The sequence below is a fragment of the Pyxicephalus adspersus genome, chromosome 10 (assembly GCF_032062135.1).
Source record: "Pyxicephalus adspersus chromosome 10, UCB_Pads_2.0, whole genome shotgun sequence".
Taxonomy (NCBI): domain Eukaryota; kingdom Metazoa; phylum Chordata; class Amphibia; order Anura; family Pyxicephalidae; genus Pyxicephalus; species Pyxicephalus adspersus.
The window spans coordinates 50,651,025-50,672,091 of record NC_092867.1 but is presented as its reverse complement, the minus strand read 5'-3'; the positions used below and the strand labels follow the sequence as shown (position 1 = coordinate 50,672,091).

Here is a 21,067-nt window from a genome sequence, read left to right as displayed (position 1 = left end):
ACCCAGATGCCCAGCTGGGCTACTGTTTATTATTTTGTTGTAAAGTTGTGGAGTGTGCTGTAACACTTGGCTAAAGAAATAAATACTGCTGTTATTTTGGACTTTTGGAGTCTGCTGCCTATTATCTGCCCTGTAAGCATCCCAATACCATGAGCAACCCCCTGTGAGACCCCACAGTGTATATCTTACTTCTTGCTAATTTGAGGGATCGCATGTTATGTTGCGATGTTGCAATACTCCATTAATTACCACGTGTTCATTCTGGGGTGCGGGGACAAATGAATATTCTTACATTGATATAGTAAATATATAAAGGATTTATACAGAGTATATAAAAAAAAACTATTTATTAGTGGGAAATGATACTGGTGGAGTGTATTGAAGAGTAATTCTCAGAAATATTTACATATACTACCCAATGAGATGAGATTTGTATTTGTGGTGTTATGAATCCTATGTAGAGAAGATAGGACCAATAAGAGGGTCCACTCTAATGTAAAAGGGTAAATAAGAGAATAATTCATATATATGACGTCTCTAAGAATGGAGGTAATCAGTAGTTTTTATGAATTTATTATGAAGAAGGTTTCTACTTACTTTTACAACGTTGGTAGTACGTGCAGAGGGCAGCCTGTCCACAGCCAGCCACCAGGGGACTGGTGCTGCGGACAAGGCGTCCTTATAAATGGTTAACATTGCCGATTACTAGGAAGAATGTGCCTGTGCGTACATACATGTTTGTACATACATTTACAGAGTGCCCTTTTCGTTTTCTTTTTCTTGTTGAAGACTAAACTTCCGACAGAAAGGCCCACAAACAAACAGGAACTGAAAGCCGCTGCAAAAAAGGCCTGGCAGAGTATTCAAAAGGAGGAAACCCAGCATCTGGTGATGTCCATGAGTTCAAGACTTGCTCACTGTTTGGCTTGTGGAACAAGTAGATTTTTAATCAAGTGGTTAGTTAGTGGTTAGTGGTGGTGAGTTAGAAAAATACAGGAGTTTGAAAACAAAAGGAGTTAAATCCTTATAGTAACCACAAAGTAAACATTTAAAACTCCTTGTAAACAAAAATTGTAACTGGGAAAATGAGTGGTAGCAAGGTGGAAAGTTTGGTTCAGTGCACAGTCTGTCACATGTATGCACAAATCGAGCAACAGCTCCTAGGTGAATACCGCTGTGACAAATGTGAGCAAGTCGCCTTTCTGGTATCTCGAATTGGAGAGCTGGAGAAGCGCATTGCAACACTGAAATCACTGGATCACCTTGAGAGGGGTCTACTGCTCACTGAGCAGGCAGGTAATGGCTTAGATGTGGAGGGTAGAGAGGCTAGTCAGGATGACAAAATGATTTGGCAAGCTGATGGTAAAAGCAGCAATGGTTTAAAGAGCCTTTTCACCAATGCTAGAAGTCTAGCAAACAAAATAGGGGAGTTGGAAGCATTATTGAGTGAGGAGAATTATGACTTTGTTGGCATTGCTGAATCCTGGCTTTGTTCTTCACATGACTGGGCTGTCAATATTCCTGGCTATACTCTCTTTTGTAAAGACAGAGTCAAACGAAAGGGTGGTGGTGTCTGTCTGTATGTGAGAAGTGTTTTGAAAGTGAATGTGAAAGAAGAAATTGCAGAGGGAACAAGCAATGAGGTTGAGGCATTATGGGTGGAGTTAAATGTGGGGTTGAATAACACATAACTACTAGCACAGACAGAAAAAGCAGCAAAAAGTGGAAGTGTTTTAATCATGGGAGATTTCAACTACCCTGACATTGACTGGAATAATGCCACAATAGGAACAGCAAAAGGGAGGAAATTTGTGAATTTAATACAAGTCATTAACAGTCACTATCAGTCGGTCATTAACTGAGATAGTAGTTAATTTTGAGGGACAAAGGCATAATTGCATTATGATGTATGCCTCGGCCACGCTTTCATCATAAGTCCATAAGGAACGGGAGTGGCACGAGACTGTTAGTTCATTACTACTTAGCATTTATAGAAAGGACTAAAAAACAGATATTCATTTAATTGAGACAGTAATAATAGCAGGGAACATAAAGATGATTGCATTATATGACAGGTGTTGCATGAGATTATTAAGTCATTACTACTTAATGTTTATAAGAAGGGTTTGAAAGACAGACATTCATTTAGTCCTGGGTACTTATTTGCTTTTAAATCGAATATCCACTTAGTTCCTTTTTGCAATATAATTTTATCAAAGCTTCCTCCCCTGGGTTCTGGGAAGATTCTTTCCAATGCTATAAATTGCAACTCATTAAGATTAAATTTGTGGTCAATGCCTATATGATAGCTCAGTGGTGTGATCAGTTTCCCATTTTTGATATTATAAATGTGTTCATAAATCCTTCTTTGGCAGCATCTCTTTGTCTGCCCAATATAAAACCGTCAACAACTACAGAAGGCCATATATATGACCCCCTCAGTATTACAGTCTACAGTTCTATTGAGTTTTCTCTTTATATTAATGGGTGTTTGAAAGCTGTCACTGTGTCAACTGTCACAGCTGTTTTACTGTGTATCCATGGGCAATATGCGCATCTCCCACAAGAATATGTTCCCACGTTTAAGATGTATTTTAACTGGTTTTCTTCTTTAAAATGACTCTTCACTAATTTATCTTGTAAGCAAGGTAATTTCCTAAACGAAAATTACCCACTAATCATAGCGTCAGATTTTAATAATGGCCAAATTATTTTTACAGATTTCACTTAGCTCCTTATGGTGATCTGAGTTCTGTGTAAGAGTTATTAATTGATTGTCCTTTTTCTTTTGTTGATGATTGGATCTATATAGGGTTTCCATTCTTGTAATTCCCTTAACTCACTGATACGTGCTTTTTAGTAATTTGCGACTGTATCCCCTTTTCAATAGTCTGTCTCGTAGCTCTAGGGCTGCTCGTTCAAACTTATCGTCATCTGAGCAATTTCTTCGTATTCTTAGATATTGCAAATAGAATTTTTGTTCTTAGAAAAACTATGGGATGTGGCATCGAGGAATTGGATGGGAAAGCTATTTTGTTGTTTTAGGAATTAAGGATAAAAAATAACAAGGTCGGGGGCAATATTACAACCATGTAAAACCGTCAAGGTCAGGTAAATCAGGACAATGAAACATCAGAACTCTCACAGAAGTGCCTGAAAGCCACAACCTCATTACATTCCACACATGAAAAGTGCCCATCCCTGCCACCTGAAAAGAAGTATCCCTCTGAGCCAATACCTTAGACTCAGACGAAATTGCACTGTTAAGGATAATTGTAAAACACTATTTAAACAAACCTATGGGTCATGTTACAACAGGTCTTATACTGGACCAGTTTTTCATCAGGTTATGTATTGTGAACCTGATTTAATAAGTGTTAATATGGTGAATTTTATGGTGCATAACGTTTGACTTGACTTACCTTGTATAAAACCGAATAATGCCAATTTGATGACAAATTGATTATCTTTAATAAGTTTAATATGCCATTTTCTTTTATAATATGGCATTAACATGATGCACCTAACATACACATTATAGATCGTAACTCAAATGAGTAAATACAATCTTTAATTTTTTTAGTGCAATTATTTTGATGATTCTTGCACCTTTTTAACCTTCCTAGAGGTAACCCCTGAGTGTGACTTGGGGTAGAAAAAAGTTGCTAAAAGCGGTAACCCTGAGTCACACTCGGGGTAGGTAATCCTATGGGAGGTAATAGTAAATAGAGCCTTACCTGATCCGCCGTTGTCTATCGCCGCAATCACCATCTTCTTCTCTCTTCTTCCGGCCAGCTTCTGCATCCGATGATTCACCAGGGAGTTCCCGGTGACGTTTGTGCGTGTGTATGTTGCCGGCGTGGCAGGGCGGGAAAAAATCCAAAATAACTGTATTGAATGCAATAGATTGGATTCATATGTGTAAAAGCAGTACATTGTTTTCAAGAACATTTATTTTACAGTATATATATTAGTATGAGTATAATATGTATTTTTTGTTTTAAATTTTAATTTTTTTTTAAATATATAGATTTTATAATTTATTTAGTTTATTATTTTTACATGATTTTATGTTTCAAACTTTATTATACTCATACTATTATATTATACTGTAAATAACAATGTACCGCTTTTAGACATATAAAACCAGAAAGAAATGAACCGCTAGGGAGGTTAAAAAAACATTTAAAATACCTACATCCAACCCTTCCTATTGTCCTTCTTTTAAAAGTCATTTTATCTTCAATTGTAAGCCTCTCCTATAGCTGCCTTACGGGAGACGGGGGCATCCATTTTTGGGTACACTTGGGATCTGACTACCTCTTCCCCAATGGGAGAGGGGGGCCGGATTTCTCCTTCCTACCTCCCATTTGACCAGCTGTCAATATAAGTGTATATTTTGACCCACTTTTGGACACTCTATGTGTGAGAGTGTTTTAGTGATCTATGGCCAAGTTGTTATAGACATTTTAAAATTGATGTTTTGTATAAATATATTTTATTGAACAAAATAAAGTATTTTAACTAACGTTAGATTCCCTTGCCTTAAAGGGCCGCTTTTCCTCTAACCTTGCAGTGCTCCCTCTGTATTTATTTTCATGCAGTCTTCTCTTTATGGTAGACTTGAATATCGATATGCCTACCTCCTGGAGAGTGTTGTTCACTGGGTTGGCTGTTGTGAAGGGGTTTCTCCTCACCATGGAAATCATTCTGCAATCATCCACCACTGTTGTCTTCCGTGGACGTCCAAGTCTTTTGGCGTTGCTTTCACCAGTGCACCAGTGTTCACCGGTGCTTTGTTTCTTTTGGTTCATCTCATGATGTACCAAACTGTAGATTTTGCCACTCCTAATATTGTAGCAATTTCACGGATGCGTTTTTTCTGTTTTTGTAGCTTAAGAATGGCTTGTTTCACCTGCATGGAAAGGTCCTTTGACCACATGTTGTCTGCTCACAGCAAAATCTTCCACATACAAGCACCCCCCGTCAAATCAACTCCAGGCCTTTTATCTGCTTAGTTGATAATGACATAATAAAGGAATCGTCCACACCAGCCCATGAAATAGCCTTTAAGTCAATTGTCCAATTACTTTTGAGCCCCAACAATGAAGTGATTGTGTTAAAAAAAAGGCTTTAGTTCCTCACATTTTTATGCAATCTTTTTGTTCAACCCACTGAATTAAAGCTGAAAGTCTGCAGTTCAACTGCATCTGAGTTGTTTCATTTAAAATTATTTGTTGTAATGTACAGAACCAAAATTAGAAAAAAGTTGTCACTGTCCAAATATTTATGGACCTAACTGTATGTTCTTTCTGTGCCTTTGGAACAGTCGTGATGACACCAACCATTACAAAGTGAAAGAATGGCTACCCAGACCTGAACACACTGTTGGCCAGTACAACGTGAAGCATAAATCACTCATTGATCCACAGAAAGTTTACCTTCCGCCACTTCATATTAAACTTGGATTAATTAAAAAAGTTGTCATTGCAATGAATTGTGATGGTATAGGTTTTCAGTATCTGAAGGACAGGTTTGGAAAAGTTATAACAGATGCTAAACTGAAAGCAGGCATTTTTGATGGTCCCCAAATCCGCAATTTGATGTGTGATGCCAGACAAACTCAACCCCCTTGAACTTGCTGCTTGGGATTCATTTGTGCTAGTTGCACAAAACTTTCTGGGCAACCAGCGAGCTGAAAACCATGCTGAACTTGTGAACAACATGCTAACAGCATACCGTCAACTTAGTTGCCGAATGGCACTTAAAATTTATTTCTTATATTCCCACCTTGACTTCTTCCCACAAAATTTGGGTGATGTGATTGATGAACAAGGGGAGAGGTTCCACTAGGACATTTTTGTTATGGAAACAAGAAATCAAGGCCAGTGCAACCCCAACATGATGGGCGACTACTGCTGGTTACTGCAATGGGAGACAGCGAAGAGCCACAAATGCAAAAGCAAGTGTCTGAAACACTTTTGAAGTGTATATGTGTGTTGAACAATGACTCAGGTGCATTATGTGTAATTGTATATGTTGTTTCAACATAAAGCTATGTTTGTGTAATGTCATGGAACTATGAGGCAAAAGTTAGTTATGTATAGAGATTACATATTAACTACAGAACGAGATAATGTAGCTAATCACGTCTATATGAGTAGATAACCTAAGATTGGACTTCAGATTTAGACAATATTTATGTTTTTGTGATGCAGTGTTATTGATTAACACTATTGGTTGGTATTGCTGAATCCTGGCTTTGTTTTTCACATCTCTGTTTTGGAAAGACAGTAAAACTAAAAGGTGGTGGTGTCTGCATGCATTATGAGGTTAGGACATAGTTGCATATGGGAATGTATGATACACAGCTAATTATTGGAGTCTGCTTTAGGCCCCCTATTGATAAAGAAGAAATATAGAATTAACTTGAAAGGACTGCAAAAGTTGGGACAGTGGTAGTGATGTGTGATTTTAACTAGCCTGACATTGACTGGGGCAATGGCACTACAGTAACAGCAAAAGGGTATTTATGAATTTAGTATTAGGATAATTTATGGTACAGTTTATAGAGGCCCCAACTACAAATGATACCCTTCTGGGCCTATTTTTTGTAACAATGCAGAGCTTATAACAAATGTGCATAAAAAAAATCTGGTTATCTGTGACCATAGTATCATTCCATTTAATGTAAGTTGTAAACAGGAAGCAAAACATTAGTAAGCACTCTGACTTGATCTGGGAGGGAATATTGTCCTCAAAGAACACAGAACAGAAATGGAAATGTTTCAAGTCTGCTCTTGGTAATAAGTTTAAGATTGATAATAGTTTTTAATTTTATCCTTTTAAACTTATGTGGCTCACAACTAATGGTAAAAAAGCCAAGAATAAGAAAATGGCATTCCAAAAATATAAACATGAGCGATCACCTTCATTATTTATAAATAATAAAGAATATAACAATAATAATATAAAAAATGTAAAAAAGAAATAAAATGAAAGACAGAATAAACTAAGGCAAATGCCCTAATTTTTAAAAAAACATATATACACCCCCCTAGCGTTCTAATTCTGTCAGTTTTTTTATGCAAAAAGTGATCCTATTTTTTTTTGCATAGAAATTTTTGTTTATATTGTGGGCCTGTAATTTTTAGGATTAACTCTCGGGTAAATTAATTATATTTATTTATTATATTATAATCATACATTATAATATAATACATAATTTTGAATCATAATTATAAAAAATAATGAAAAAATAGACCACAACAATGTAATTTATCAAAATATATTTTATCAAAAATTTCTCACTGAAATTTTCCAAACAAGGGTGCAATATTATTGATAAATAATAATATAATATATTTTAGAAAAAATAAATGAGATTTTTAGTAGACATCCCGGGTGTGGTAGATTTTGAAGCAGGGTGCTGCACAAAGTCCAACATCACAGTCAGGACAGTAGAACCTGGTTTCTTTGCGTTTCTTCCTTCCATCATCGGTCTTTGAGCAGCAAACCACGCACATCCTTGTAGGTGCTGCCTTTTTGTGGGTTGGTGGGATTCAGTGAAGTGACGACTGGTCAGGCATTCTGGGTTGACAACGGTGGAAGCACGACGTCCAGGTCTATTCATAGCCACTGATGGTGTTTGGTGGTTCTTGACTATGGATTCGAAAACTTGCAAAATGAAGTCTGATTCACAGGCCTCTGACTATTTTTTTGTACAAAATTTAGGCATTTCATAGGCACTGCTCAACTAGATGCCTGAAAATCTTTTTGAAGTACTTCCTTTGCTGTTTACTCATCGCTGGGTAGAATGTCATGGCTTGGTCAGCTCTGTCGACACCTCCCATGGTGTTGTTGTAGTCAGTCACCACCTGTAGCTTCATCACTTCTTTCCCACGTTTTGTGTGTACCAGAACGGTGGAGGCATCATGGACAGTACTCATCAGGCACACATCTTTTTTTGTCACCCCATCTCAGGGGCATCATCTTTTCTTTCTGCCAGGCAACAATTTCTCCTGTCTTCAGCTTGCCTTTTGCAAACAGTGATGGCAGGTTGCGCTGGTTAGCCCTAACGGTTCCATAGGCATCTGTTCTGTGTTGCAGAAGGAACTCATAAAGCTCAGGAGAGGTGTAGAAATTGTCGGTTGTGACACAATATCCCTGACCTAACAATGGCCTAATGAGGGATAGCACTGAAGATGTTGCCAATCCATAATGGCTGTATCTGGGGTTGAACTGTGTCCCTTTTTCAGTGTGCAGTACTGTACTGTATTCCAGATGTAGCCAGATCAGGATTCGCAATGTACTGCACCCAGCTGAGCCTCCCCTTGTAACCCATTAGACGTTCGTTTTGTAGAATCATCTGAGACACTTCACAAATTTTCTTGAGTTTTGGTGCAGGATGGGTATAAAAATGGTGCAGGTTGGCATAAAAAAGTTAAAAAGTTAGCGAACACAAAGCAGCATACATGTTTGCATAAAAAAAAATTTAGCTAAAAATTTTAAAAAGTTAGCAAACTCAAGAGCCGTTTACCTGTTTGTCTCTGCAACAATTTTTTCGATAACTTCATCGTTCAAAAACAACTTCAGGTATGCAGGGGGTCGTTGCAATTAGCCTCAATTTTCATCCCAGGTGCGCCGGTAAATGGAAATCTTGGCGGTGCTGCCTGGTCCGCATCAAGGTCAATAGGACACCATGTGTGCACAGCACTGACCTCAGGTTCAGAATCGTCACTCAGTTCACTTTCGCTGTCTGATGACAAATTTCCTTGTGAATCACTATCGCTCAATTCCACAAGGGACTCCAAATCCCTATAGCTGCTCTCAAATTCCTCCAAAACAGCGCTTGCGCCGGCGAGATGCCTTTTGGATGCCATGCGGTCTCCAGCAATCAGTCAGGAACAATCAAGGTCAAAGACAAAGTGATGAAATGATACATTCAGGAAGTGATTTATAAGTCATCATGTGTATAAAAAGGGTTTTACTCCTCCTCACTTTATGAATGTGTTTAATTGTTGAGCCACCTCTATATGGTATTTAAGAATAAATGAATAGAGAGGAAAGAAAGAGGTTTGAGGCTCATAGGTTTTTCATGCAAAAAGTGAAGTGTATTGATTGATTATTCAGTACAGAAGTCATCAAATACACATAAACATATATTGTTTTCGTCTCTGTCCTGTTACTATTTCACAGCGCAGAGTAGTTATACATACTATATAGTATGGATTTTGTCATAAATTATTACATATAACCATAAAACTGTTCAAAAGACTGTGCTGTGGCACTCAGTGATCCAACGGGTTTCGCCACGAAGGGCTTCCTCAGGTATAAATATAAAATAAAAAATAAAAATATATAAATAGTGGTGCGTGCTTATCGGTCCGAAGTTAGGAACATGCCCCACAGGCGGGGTGTATGTAGTTGCTGCTGATGATAATGCTAAGGTTTGAAGTAGTGATTTATACTCTTGTTAGGGGTTTTAGCACAATTTACAAATATTTCATAAAAGCAGATTACTTGGTAAATTTCCCGCTCGGCCACGCCCCCCGACAGAGAGGCGCCCCGGCATCACAGCGGGATCGTCTGTTTGCCCCTGGAGCGTCGGGCTGAGGTAAGGGGGACCCCCAAAATTACCGCTTTTTGTGCAAGTTTTTTTCACCCCGAGTCACACTTGAGATTACCACTAGGGAGGTTAATAGCAAAAAGATCTGATCTGAGCATTTATGCCCCTTAAAGAAAGTTTTGAGGTTGGTAATTGGGTATAGCAATGTCACTGCTTTAAACGAGCCACAATAGCTAAAAATTGAAATGACTGAGAAACACCTGGATAAAATTAAGGTTGATTAAGCACCAGGACCTGATGAATTACATCCATGCATGTCACAATACCTGACGTTTCCCACAGCGGTCTGTACTAAACTGTCCTGCTGGATCCCGTGCCTGTGTGCCTTGTGGAGCTGCCAAGTGCAGCACCTATTCTCTGTCTCTGGCTGACCAAGCATGCAGCACTTCCTGTCTTGTTCACACTGACACTGCTCTTTAAAGGAACAGAGGCACTTTAGCCTCAGCAGTAACAGTGGCCAGTGCTGTGACTTTGCACAAGCTACCTTGTTACCCTGCAATGTTTCTGTGTGATTTCTGCCCTGACCTGTGCCTGGAATTTGACCACGTCTGCCTGCTTGGCCCTGGACTCTATTCGCCTGCCGCCTTTCTCCACACTAAGGCTGCTCCAACCTTTCCCCTCAGGTAGGGTGACCCTGAGGGTCGCGACTTGGTGGCATTCAGCAGCAAAGAGCCTGGTGGCCTCTAGGCTATCAGCCTATCACCCTTTGCGGGGTGCCCCGGTGAAGACCTGGTGTCACTTAGACTCTGCTCCTTCTGTGATCCTGCGCTACCTACCTGTGGAGTTCTTGACAGAAAGTCACAGCCACAATGTCAGCTTCTGAAGACAGCTCGCCTCTTGAGGAACTGTGCAAGCGGATTTCTAAGCTTAAAATTTCTGTACAAGAAGTTCAGAGAGGGTACTTCCAATTGGAAAGCTGTTTTCAAACCTTGCCTGCCCCATCAGCTCAACCAGTAGCCCAGCCAGTACTCTCGGGACCCTTCCTTCCAGTCACACCTGAGCCTGAGACCAGTTTACTGGGGACTGAAGCCAATTCCGGGCCTTCCACAATTCCTGCCAGTTATATTTTTTACTGCAGCCTAGAACTTTTGCAGGGGAATACACTAAGGTGGTCATTGTCATCGGCCTCCTCCAAAGGGAGCCACAGGCCTGGGCCCTTCGATTGATGGAACACAGTGAGGAAGCCTTGGGTAATGTTAATACGCTATTTGATAAATTGGCAGAACTTTATACTGATCCCCGGCAGGCTGCCACCGCTAAAGCAGCCCTCCGCAATCTTCAACAAGGCCGACGCAGGTTGAGGAATACATTTCAGACTTTCTCAGATGGTGCTTTGATACCCAATGAAATGATACCGCTCTAAAACATCAATTCTGCATTGTGTTATCTGAATCTCTGAAAGATGAGCTAGCCAGAGTGGATGTTCCAGACTCCCTTAATGATTTAATCAGGCAAGTAACCCAAATTGATAGAAGAATATGGGAGCGCAGGATGGAGAAGTCGGGAATCCCTCGCTCGCCCTGGTCTTTAAGTTCTCCACCTCCTCCTTCACCACCAGTCTCTGCACCCACTCCACTTCCTGCCACTACGGAGTGCCCAGAACCTATGCAGTTAGGTCTAGCCATGCCCTCACTGTTCACAGAGGAGTGCCAGGAGGTTTTCAGGCTAATCTCTGCCTGTACTATGGCTCTCCTGATCATCTGTTGCATAATTGCCCTGTGAGGCTCGGGGGAAAAGGTGAGTTGACTCTCTCACCCCCAGCCTCACCAACTTCTCTGTCTTCAGCTCCCATTTTTCTCTTCTTGTTCTTCCAGGGCTCTGACAAAACCATTGAAGTACAAGCCATTGTTGATTCTGGGGCTTGCATGTTTCTTGGATGTCACCCTTTGCAAGCAACTCCTTGTTGTCACACTTACCTCTTCCTCACCATAACAAAGGTGTCTCTCTCCTGTGCATGCGGGCAGTTCTTAATCTGGGCGTGTCTTTGCTCCTGCTAGCCTCTTAATCATCCCTGGCTATTTAGCTAGCTCAGACTCAGCAATCGTGCAACGTGTGTCCACTAGTGTCCAGCCTCTAGCTTTGCTAGCAAGTTTCTGTTCGCTTGTTGGTTATATCACTGTTTCCTCTGTCCAGCTCCTGTGTTAACTCCTTGTTGCCCAGTCTGTTGTTTTCAGTCAATTCCCTTGTGTTGTTCCTGTGATCCTCTCTGTCTGAGCATATTCCTGTGTCACCTGTGCCTACTGTTGCTTCCAGTGTCTCCTGTGTTTTCTGTGTCTGCAGTGGCCCCTGTATCACTGTTGTCTATTTGTCTGACATCTCTGCCTGCCTTGATCCCGGACTTCCTTTACAATTCTTCTGCCTTGTGCTTTAGTACCGTGTATCCTCCTGCCCACCCTGGTCTGCCCAAGGACCACAACCTGGCGGTAACCAGCAGCACAACATCCTCACCACTAGAGGCTCTGGAGGAGACCTAGTTGCCGCTTAGACTCTGCGTCCTTACCCTTTGCAGGGCTCACACCACCACTGTGTAAGCCATAGTGCCCCCTAGAGGCACTGTCTCCTCAAGCGGGACACTTGTACCCCTTCACAACAAGAAACAACCTGTCGCAGATCCCCGCATATTTAGGGCATCTGGGCCTCCTTCTGGCTCACCCACCTTGCACTCCCCTGCTGCCACCACCAACTCTGCTTCTGGATCCAACTCTCTGCACACTTACTGGTCCAGGTCATGTGACTCTTGATCAGCTGCTCCCTTGCCTCAGAGAACTAGAGTGTTCCGCAGACGCACTCCATCTGCTGGCAGGCAGGTGAACAACATCTGAGACTGTCTCGTCACCAGCACTTCCTCTGCTGGTGGGTTTGGTGTCTGCGGCTCACATGACCCACACTCATTACATGACATCCTCTTTTAAGGAAGTGGCTGGCAACAGGAAGTTGCCTGGACAAGGAGTTCCTTGTGGTTCTGCTCCCAGATTTCCACTGCTCCAGTTTGTGCGTTCTGTTCCTGATCTATCCTCGTACCAACCCTGGCTTGTTTCCTGACGACTCCTGATTGCTGCCTGTCCTGACCTTTGGCTTGTTCGTCAATTTTTTGGCTCTCGCTCTTGCACTACAGTTCTGTTCCTGCTGGTTAGCAGTCACCTGCCTTGGTGGGCATGGGGGCCGCAACCTGGCAGCAGCTTGCCGCACAACATCATCGCTAGAGACTCTGGGGAATATCGAGCTACTGCCTAGACCCTGCGCCTCGTGCATGTCTCCACCCACTGGGTTGGTGACACAGAGCCCCTGATTCATCAATCAAATCCGCGCTCGCTGGAAGCGCGAAAGTACGCGCGGCCAGCGATCGCGGTTTACCGCGGTGCGGACTCGAGTGTGCTCGTACACGCGCCTCCTCACTGCCAGCCAGATTCCCGCCTTCATAATAATGAGCAATAGGGGAGACTGGACCAGTTACATTGGAGACCATTCCCCTTTTCATAACCATGCAACCTGGGCATCGGGAGCTTTTAAATTTCAATGTGATACCCTCTCTACTATTTCCTGTTATCCTGGCTATGCCATGGTTGCAGGCCCTTAATCCCTGTATTAACAGGACGACTGGCAAATGACTTTTTTCTTTGCTTATTGCCAGCAATAAGGGCTCATTCCATTGCATTGATGAAAACCTGAAGAAGGGATTTATCTGGCATTCTACATCACTTGGAAAGGAAGGATGGTTCCCTCTGTTCTTGTATAGATTTTCAGGACCTTAACAAGGTTACAATCAAGAATCGCTATCCTTTGCCTCCTATTCCAGAACATGGACTTGTGGGAAGCCTATAATCTAGTAAGGATTCAGGAATGGAAGAAAGCATTCAGAGCCCACTTTGGTTACTTTGAAAATGTCGTCATGCCTTTTTGGCTATGCAATGCCCCTGCTACCTTTCAGCACTTTGTAAAATACATCTTCCATGATTTTCTAGACATATTTCTAGTAGTCTTCCTCGATGACATTCTGATCTTTTCTTCATCCTTAGAGGAGCATAGAAACCATGTCAAATAAGTCCTAGGTCTTCGCCGTTGTATCCCCTCTAACCCTAGATGTTACTGCTACCTCTAACAGCCGGGAGAGCAGCCCATCTAGTACGGGTGGGGAAGGCAATGCAAGAAGACTAATAAAATAGTTTGTCGCTCGGGCTGAGCATGTGATGGACTGAGTGGAAAAATTACTGGCAGGGGCTGGGCATGACCCAGCTGTCTTGGTCCATGTTGGAACCAAAGACGGGATAAATTGAGATAAAGTATCCTTAAAATTATTTTAAAGAACTAGGTTTCAAGTTGAAGGAAAGGACCTCCAAGGTTATATTCTGTGTGCAACACAGGAAAGGCAGAGGGAGCTTAGACAGTTAAATGCAAGGCTTAAGTCCTGGTGTAAAAGGGAATGGTTTGGGTTCCTAGAGCACTGGGATGACTTTGTATTGCGGTACAACCTGTATGCCAGAAATGGTTTACACCTAAATGGAAGTGGGTCTGCTGTGCTAGGGGAAAGTTTTAGAGGAATGGTGGGAGGATATCTAAAATAGGGGGGTGGGACAGTGGTGGCAGAAAGATCAGACAGGGATCAGTCACTTGTGGAGGGTGGATTGGGGATAGTTGGGGGGAGGGTTATGTATAAATATATGGAGTTTCCCATTTTACACACAAACATTGGATTGCACATTACTAATTGTACTGAAAAACAAAAGGATTTGGCACTATGATATTGCTGGCTGGCAGTGGGATGCTCAGGGGTAACCTGCTGTTTATACACAGTGACTGTAGTGCTGTAAAATATGGAGCCCACATAAAGATGAATCACAATAAACAATTAGCCTGCAGTGGATATTTGATAAATGTTACATGACCTCATAATGTACATTTGCCCTTAAGTGTTGTGTTTACCAGTATTTCTTGGAAACCGTCAGAGTAACAGTGACATATTGCAGAACTGTTTTTAGCTGTTTAAGGAAGGAGAACTGAGCTGACAGCTGGTAGCCTACATCGTCATAAGGAGCATGGATAATACCAGCTAACCCAGAATAAAAATACACTTAGGAGGAAAGAAAGAAAAGACAGTTACTTCCTAGAGCTTAGAGGGTCGGTTTTAGCTAGATGAGAGAACAAGCATCTTTCTTAAAAGAAGAAAGCTTGAAAGTATTTTCAAAATTCTTTATTTTTGGAGAATACTTAGGAAATTAAAGCCTTTTGAATAAAAGCTGGACTAAATTTATTTTCAAAGTTAGAAAATGGATAGTAAAGGGACAACACAAAATGTCGTAGATCAAAGTTTAGACCAGGGATCGGCTGCAGCAGAGGTAATGACAGAAACAAAGAATGATGAACTGCAAGGAAGAAATGTGTTTAATCCAATACAAAACAGTTCTGAAGCTGAAGTAGAGAGACCAGAAGAACAAAAGACTGATAATGAAGCAGAAAAAACAACTACAATTAAAGATGAGATGTCTACCCAAAGCACTAACAAAAAAGAAGAAAAGGCATGTCTCCAACCAGCAGAAGCTTATGAAGAGAGTGATACTAAACAGAGGCAACAAAGTACAAAAAGCACACTTGATTTGGAACCTACAGACTTTAATGCCCAAGCGGATAGGTAAGACAAAACTGTTGTGCTAAAACTCTTCTTCCCCTTCCTTATATTTTTCCCATATGGCCCCATAGGTTTTTAAAAAATAGTTTAAAAAATATAATATCTTTTTAGCAAACAGAGGGCCAGATTTAGACCCCCCCCCCTAAAACTAAACTATGGGCAAATGTTACATATGTCCTTTTTTGTCACCCTTTTTAACATAGCGTCCTACAGTGCATAATAAGTATATTGTGGATGCTGTAGTGAGGCTCCACTTCTACTTTGATAATTGTGTGTATATAAAAGTGTGATAGTGAAAATGTCACTACACCATTTGTAAAGCAGTAAATCAGACATTCACTTACATATTTATGACAGAAAAGACTGCATCGTATTGTGACTGCATGTATCTTCTGCTATAAATGCATTCACCTGAATCTAGGGTTGCTTGCACCCTTGGAAAATAAATATAACAACAACCCCCTTCCAAAAAAACAAAAAAATCACAATAGCCACATTATTGGTATGGTATATGTCATTGTTTCTTCCTTTAGAAAAATTGGTGGTACACTGACAAGATTTTTTTGATTAAAATTAGTCCTATTGCTAGTTAATGCTAGTGGTAGAAATAATAACACACAGCTGGCACTCTTGCTTGCATAAATAAAAAGATAAATGGTTGCCATTTAACAGATTTTCTCAAAGCAGCAAATTTTTGGGGGGTTACTGAATATTTGGCATAAACATAGGTACATATATCTAAAAATATCATGACATATGATACACATGACATGACAATATATGACAAGTTATCCACTACAAGTTTTTATTGCTAATACTGCAATATGGAAACATTGCAGCAACAGTTCCCTTATGCATGATAGGGTTAGTACATGTGCCTGTCACGTCCCCCTACCAGTGACTAGCTGACTTCTCCCGAATCCTGCTACAACCAGTGACAACCGTAATGGGATTGTGGAGCAGCAGGTGTTTCCTAGAAGTAACCTAACACCAAAAGAATGTTTTAGCATGTTTTCACAGAACAGGAGAGAGGCACAATGAGAACTGGTGACACATGAGTACACATTTGTATCCATGCCATTGCACTGCCCCAAAGATGTTTTTACTGAGGCTTGAAATTCCATTTCCTTTTTAGGGTAACTAGGATTATCTTCGTGTTCCTGGCATGACTGTGCATAGTGAGCTAAACACTTGGCCAAAAGTTTTTTTTGTGCGATAATATATTGTAAAAGAACAACTTATAGGTACACGCTTATGTCAAGATGTGTGACATATTGTTTCATTTGGTCATTCCTATATGTACAAGCATAGGAAATTTGACCAGTAGGCTAGACAATGGTTTCCCTATGCAAATTCTGCTGTATTTCTGTTTAGTGGCGAGTCTGCCGTCAAATAGTTATTCGAGGTGCTGTGATGGGAAAAAAAAACACCCCCACATCGAGCTATTCAACACTAATATTGCATGGCTGCTGATGCTTGTCACAGGGGAGACATAGCCTCTAGTGGGAGCTATGGCTTGAACAATAGTGGTGTGAGCCCCGAGGAGGACCAAGGTAAAGAATCTAAGCGGAAGCCTAGTCTTTTCCAGACCTTCTAGTAGTGAGGATGTTGTGCTGCTGGCTGCTGCCAGGTTGTGGTCCTTGGGCACACCAGGGTGGGCATAAAGCATGGTACCAAATCACTAGGCAGGTGAATAGTTAGGGAAGGCCAGGGTTAAGGCAGGCAGCAGGTAAGAGAGGTCAGGAACAAAGGCAGGGGGTCAAGAACCAGAAAGTACACTGGTGACACTGGGGCCACCGCACACCCAGGGGAACACAGGAGGCACAGGGGTCACGTCAGAAACACTGGAACAGCACAAGGAAGTGGGCAGAGAAACAACAAACTGGGCAACACAGGGCAAACCCAGGAGCTGGGACTGGCACTATATTAATATACAGGTGTAGAGGAAATGCTCAGCAGAGCTAGGGGGCTCTGCACTAGTGGAGATGAAATGCACGAATGCTGAGTGCTGCGTCTGGCTGTCTAGCTAAATTGCCAGGGACGATAAGAAGTCTATTTCCTGAGGCTGGTGAAAAGAGCGATACTGATTAGACTTAAAAGGGTATCAGGGTCAGAACAGCCTGCTTGTGCAGGAGAGAGGCGCCAGCGCTTTAGCAAAGAGAAGGTAAGTTTGACAATGCTGCCATATACTTTAGTAGACACAGCCAAAAAGACGTGTAGAGGTGAAAATTTGTTACTTTTGAATTATAATATCAACAATGATAGAAATCGCTTTTTCATACATATTACCCCAAACTAGAAAATCATTATTTAAAGATTATCTACAGAAAGGTAATGGGCACACTCTTCATGTATAATTATACCAGGTAAACAGAGGCCATACCACTATGATTAAAAAAAAAACTGATTTCTCTACAGAAAGCAGTAGAAAAAATGTTTCCCAGCACTGAGTAGAAGCTGAACTAATTTATAGAAGATATGAGCCTACCTGCAATAATGTACAGGTCCCAGTTCCACACTGAGCCCCTCTCTTCCATCCACACAGTCCTAACCCAACCTACAGTACACAGAGCAGTAAAAGGCACCTAAACTCCAAATGTATTGCACTGTCTAACCGTGGCCTGAGCTTGAACTTATGGAAAGGATCCGTTTCTGATTTAGCAACTGGAACCTATTTATAAATTATATAGTTTTATAGTTTTAAAGTACCATTTTATGATGTGTAATCTTTACAAGATGTTGCTAACATTTTTTTTATAAACTTTATTTAGAAAAACAGGTAGACATAGCAAAGCATTCAAAATATTACAAACAACAAGTGGTATATCACAGAAAAAAAGGACTGTGTAAACATCAATTGCATTACAGCATTACAAAGTTTCCTTTGTCAAAGAAAAAATGATAACAATAAAATGCTTTCTACTGTCAATCTGTCTCGAACTTACTAATAAAACTGTAATGTGTCTTGTCTAGCTGTAACAATTTTTCTTCAGTTTTATTTTACTCAAAACAATAGGAAAAATCTCAGGTATTTTTTTTGTAATTGATGGGGGGGGGGGGGGGGGGGGTTTATTCGATCTTGATGGTTTATCCAATCTTGATAGGCCAAAACATTCAATCAATAGAGCTACAGAGGCAAAGTGATGTTTCGGACACCTTTACCATGTGTCAATACTGTCTGGTGTATATGAGAACGTTGTACATTCAAGGAAAATGTAGGATATGCCAAGTTGAATGGCGGTGGCAATGTAAGATTTGGTGTAGTTCTAATGGTTCAAGATTAAAATCCATAAAATCAAACCACTTATCAAGGAATTTCGTTTTATTAGCATCATCTAAATCAGCGGTCGCCAACCGGTGGTCTGCAGTCACAAAACATTTTGGTGGTCCGCGGCTCCGGCCAGTGTACCCCTCTGTGTGTGTGTATATATATATATATATATATATATATATATATATATATACATCAATCTGTCAATCACCAGGGATATACCAGTGCTTGTCCTAGTTTAGGGTTCGAATGGTACGAAGTCTCTTTCAACCAATCAAGCACATGTCGGAGATTACATGCTATATTATAAAATCTGATATTGGGGAAATTAACTCCACCTTCCATTGTTGGCAGAAACAACTTTGTAGTAGAGATTCTAGACCTTTTACCTTGCCATAAAAATTTTAAGAAGGACTTATATATGGCCGGAATATCTGCATGCTTTAGTAATATTGGTTTTGTCTGGAGTGGATACAGCAGTTTGGGGAACATCACCATCTTTAATATTTGGCATCTTCCCATGAAGGAGAGTGGCAGGTTTTCCCACAGATTAATTTCTCTTTGCATTTTCTGAAATATGGGAGTATAATTTATTCAGTATAGAGACGTCGGCGTTTTCCCTATTCGTATACCGAGATATGTGAGATGTTGCTTGACGATGGTGAAGGGTGAGGTACTCAACCATGCTCTGCTTTGTAAGTTAGTCAGAGGGATGATCTCACTTTTTGAAAAATCGATTTTAAGACCAACCACTTTTTCAAAGTGTTTTAGTATGGTCTGCACAGATGGGATATCTTGTGTCAGATTAGACGTGAACAATAGTAAATCATCTGCAAAAAATGCAGCTTTGAGTGTTATGTTATGTAGTTCAGTACCATGTAGTAGAGTACTGGTGTTAACTCGGTATATTAACGGTTCAATAGCAATGTTGAACAAAGGGCATCCTTGTCTCGTGCCTCGCCTCAGTGATATCGGGTTTGACAGAAATCCTGGTGTACTAATTCTGGCTTGGATTTCTGAATACATTGCTGTCAGCAGCTCATAATATGCTCCCTGAATACCAATTTTTTGCAGAGTTTGAAACAAGCAGGGGATATGCATCAGATGAAGGTGTTGTTTGGCATATTCTATCACTGTTAGTACTCTGCAAATTATTGTCACTGCAGATCTCCCCCTAACAAATCCCACTTGGGTAGGTGAAATAAGGTCAGGTAAAAATCTAGCCAAAATAGAGGGAAGCAGCTTGGCATCTAAATTTAATAAAGAGATTGGATGATATGAGGCTGGTTGTCTGGGGTCCTTTTCAGGTAATGGAAGAACTTTTATATGGGATTCCTTTCCCAAAGGGAGGTATACCCCAGTTTCCCACATTTTATTGTATACATTCCCACATTTTACAATAGTTTGGTTGTGGTGTATAAAATTTAGATGGAGTCATTAGTTTGGAAGGAAACATTGGCATAGTATTCATGGTTTAAAAGGCATGGTAAAAGTTGTATTGGTTACTAAAGTAAAGCACAGGGTGTGTTGATGGAAGGGGTGTAATGTTTAGAAATTTTGGGTCATCAGCTCCAAATCTGTAATATGATTGTATACCTATTTGGGAAAAAAAGCAATGTAAGTCCATGACAAGAAACTAAGGGTCAATCTACTCAAGAAGTTGTGATTATTTGTGTTGTGGAGCCATACGTTTCACTATATTCATTTATCACAAAATACAGATATTTGTCTATGTACTGAGGCAACTGAAGTAGTCCTTGAGTATCCAGGGGTAACTGCCTTGTTGCGCATAGAAAAAAATCTTATCGAAAATAGTGTGACAATGGTGTTTGCAGTACCCTTCATGTTGTCTTGAAAAGTAATGGATAGGAGATATGTGGCTCCACGGTTTTTAAAGTACACTTACTGTGATGCTAGCAGTAAGATACTTACTATATCAGTAAGATACTTACTATACCGTTTTACACAGGGTTGTTTCAAAACATGTACTGGGGCTGGTTTCACTGGGAATCCATAAGAGCAGGATGGGGTGGATTCCCAATCCCATTGACCATGACTTCTCCTGGACTTAGCTGGTGATTAAGGCAGCTGAACCATAGTTCAGGGAAAGAGTTTGTAGCTAAGTACATGCTCAGAGACTACTTGCAGTCTTGTGAGGTAACTGACAAAGGAAACCTTTTCAAACCTAGCCAGGACTTTGTGTTGCTTTGCTGAATAGTACAGACACTGATCCCCTGTGCGGACAAACTGAGACATGTTTATTTACTTTTTAGTACCAATTGTATTGTATTGTATAGTAGGAGGGGTTTCTACTTTGGTATGAATAAATTGGAATATGTTGCCTAGCTTGGTAAATAATGATATATTTAGGAAAGGATAGAGACAGATAGGCAATGGAATGTTTGCATTTATTTGTGTGAAGAATTAAAATGTGGTCCTAATTCTAACAAAGACCAACTGTTTTAAACCCAAAGGGTACCATAATATAAAGTGAATACAGGTGACAAAAAAAAATATTATGCCAACATGTGGTGAATGTTGTACA

The 21,067-nt window shown here is 40.6% G+C and overlaps 1 protein-coding gene across 1 annotated transcript in view; it reads left to right on the top strand.

The window, feature by feature from the left end:
- The first annotated feature begins 14,603 nt into the window (after positions 1 to 14,603).
- Positions 14,604 to 21,067, top strand: part of SMTNL1 (smoothelin like 1) — a 56,883-nt gene continuing 50,419 nt past the window's right edge. Inside the window, exon 1 of the mRNA XM_072425232.1 lies at positions 14,604 to 15,254. Within this exon, the coding sequence (XP_072281333.1) occupies positions 14,893 to 15,254 (362 nt within the window). The 5' untranslated portion in view covers positions 14,604 to 14,892. The remainder of the gene's footprint in view (positions 15,255 to 21,067) is intronic.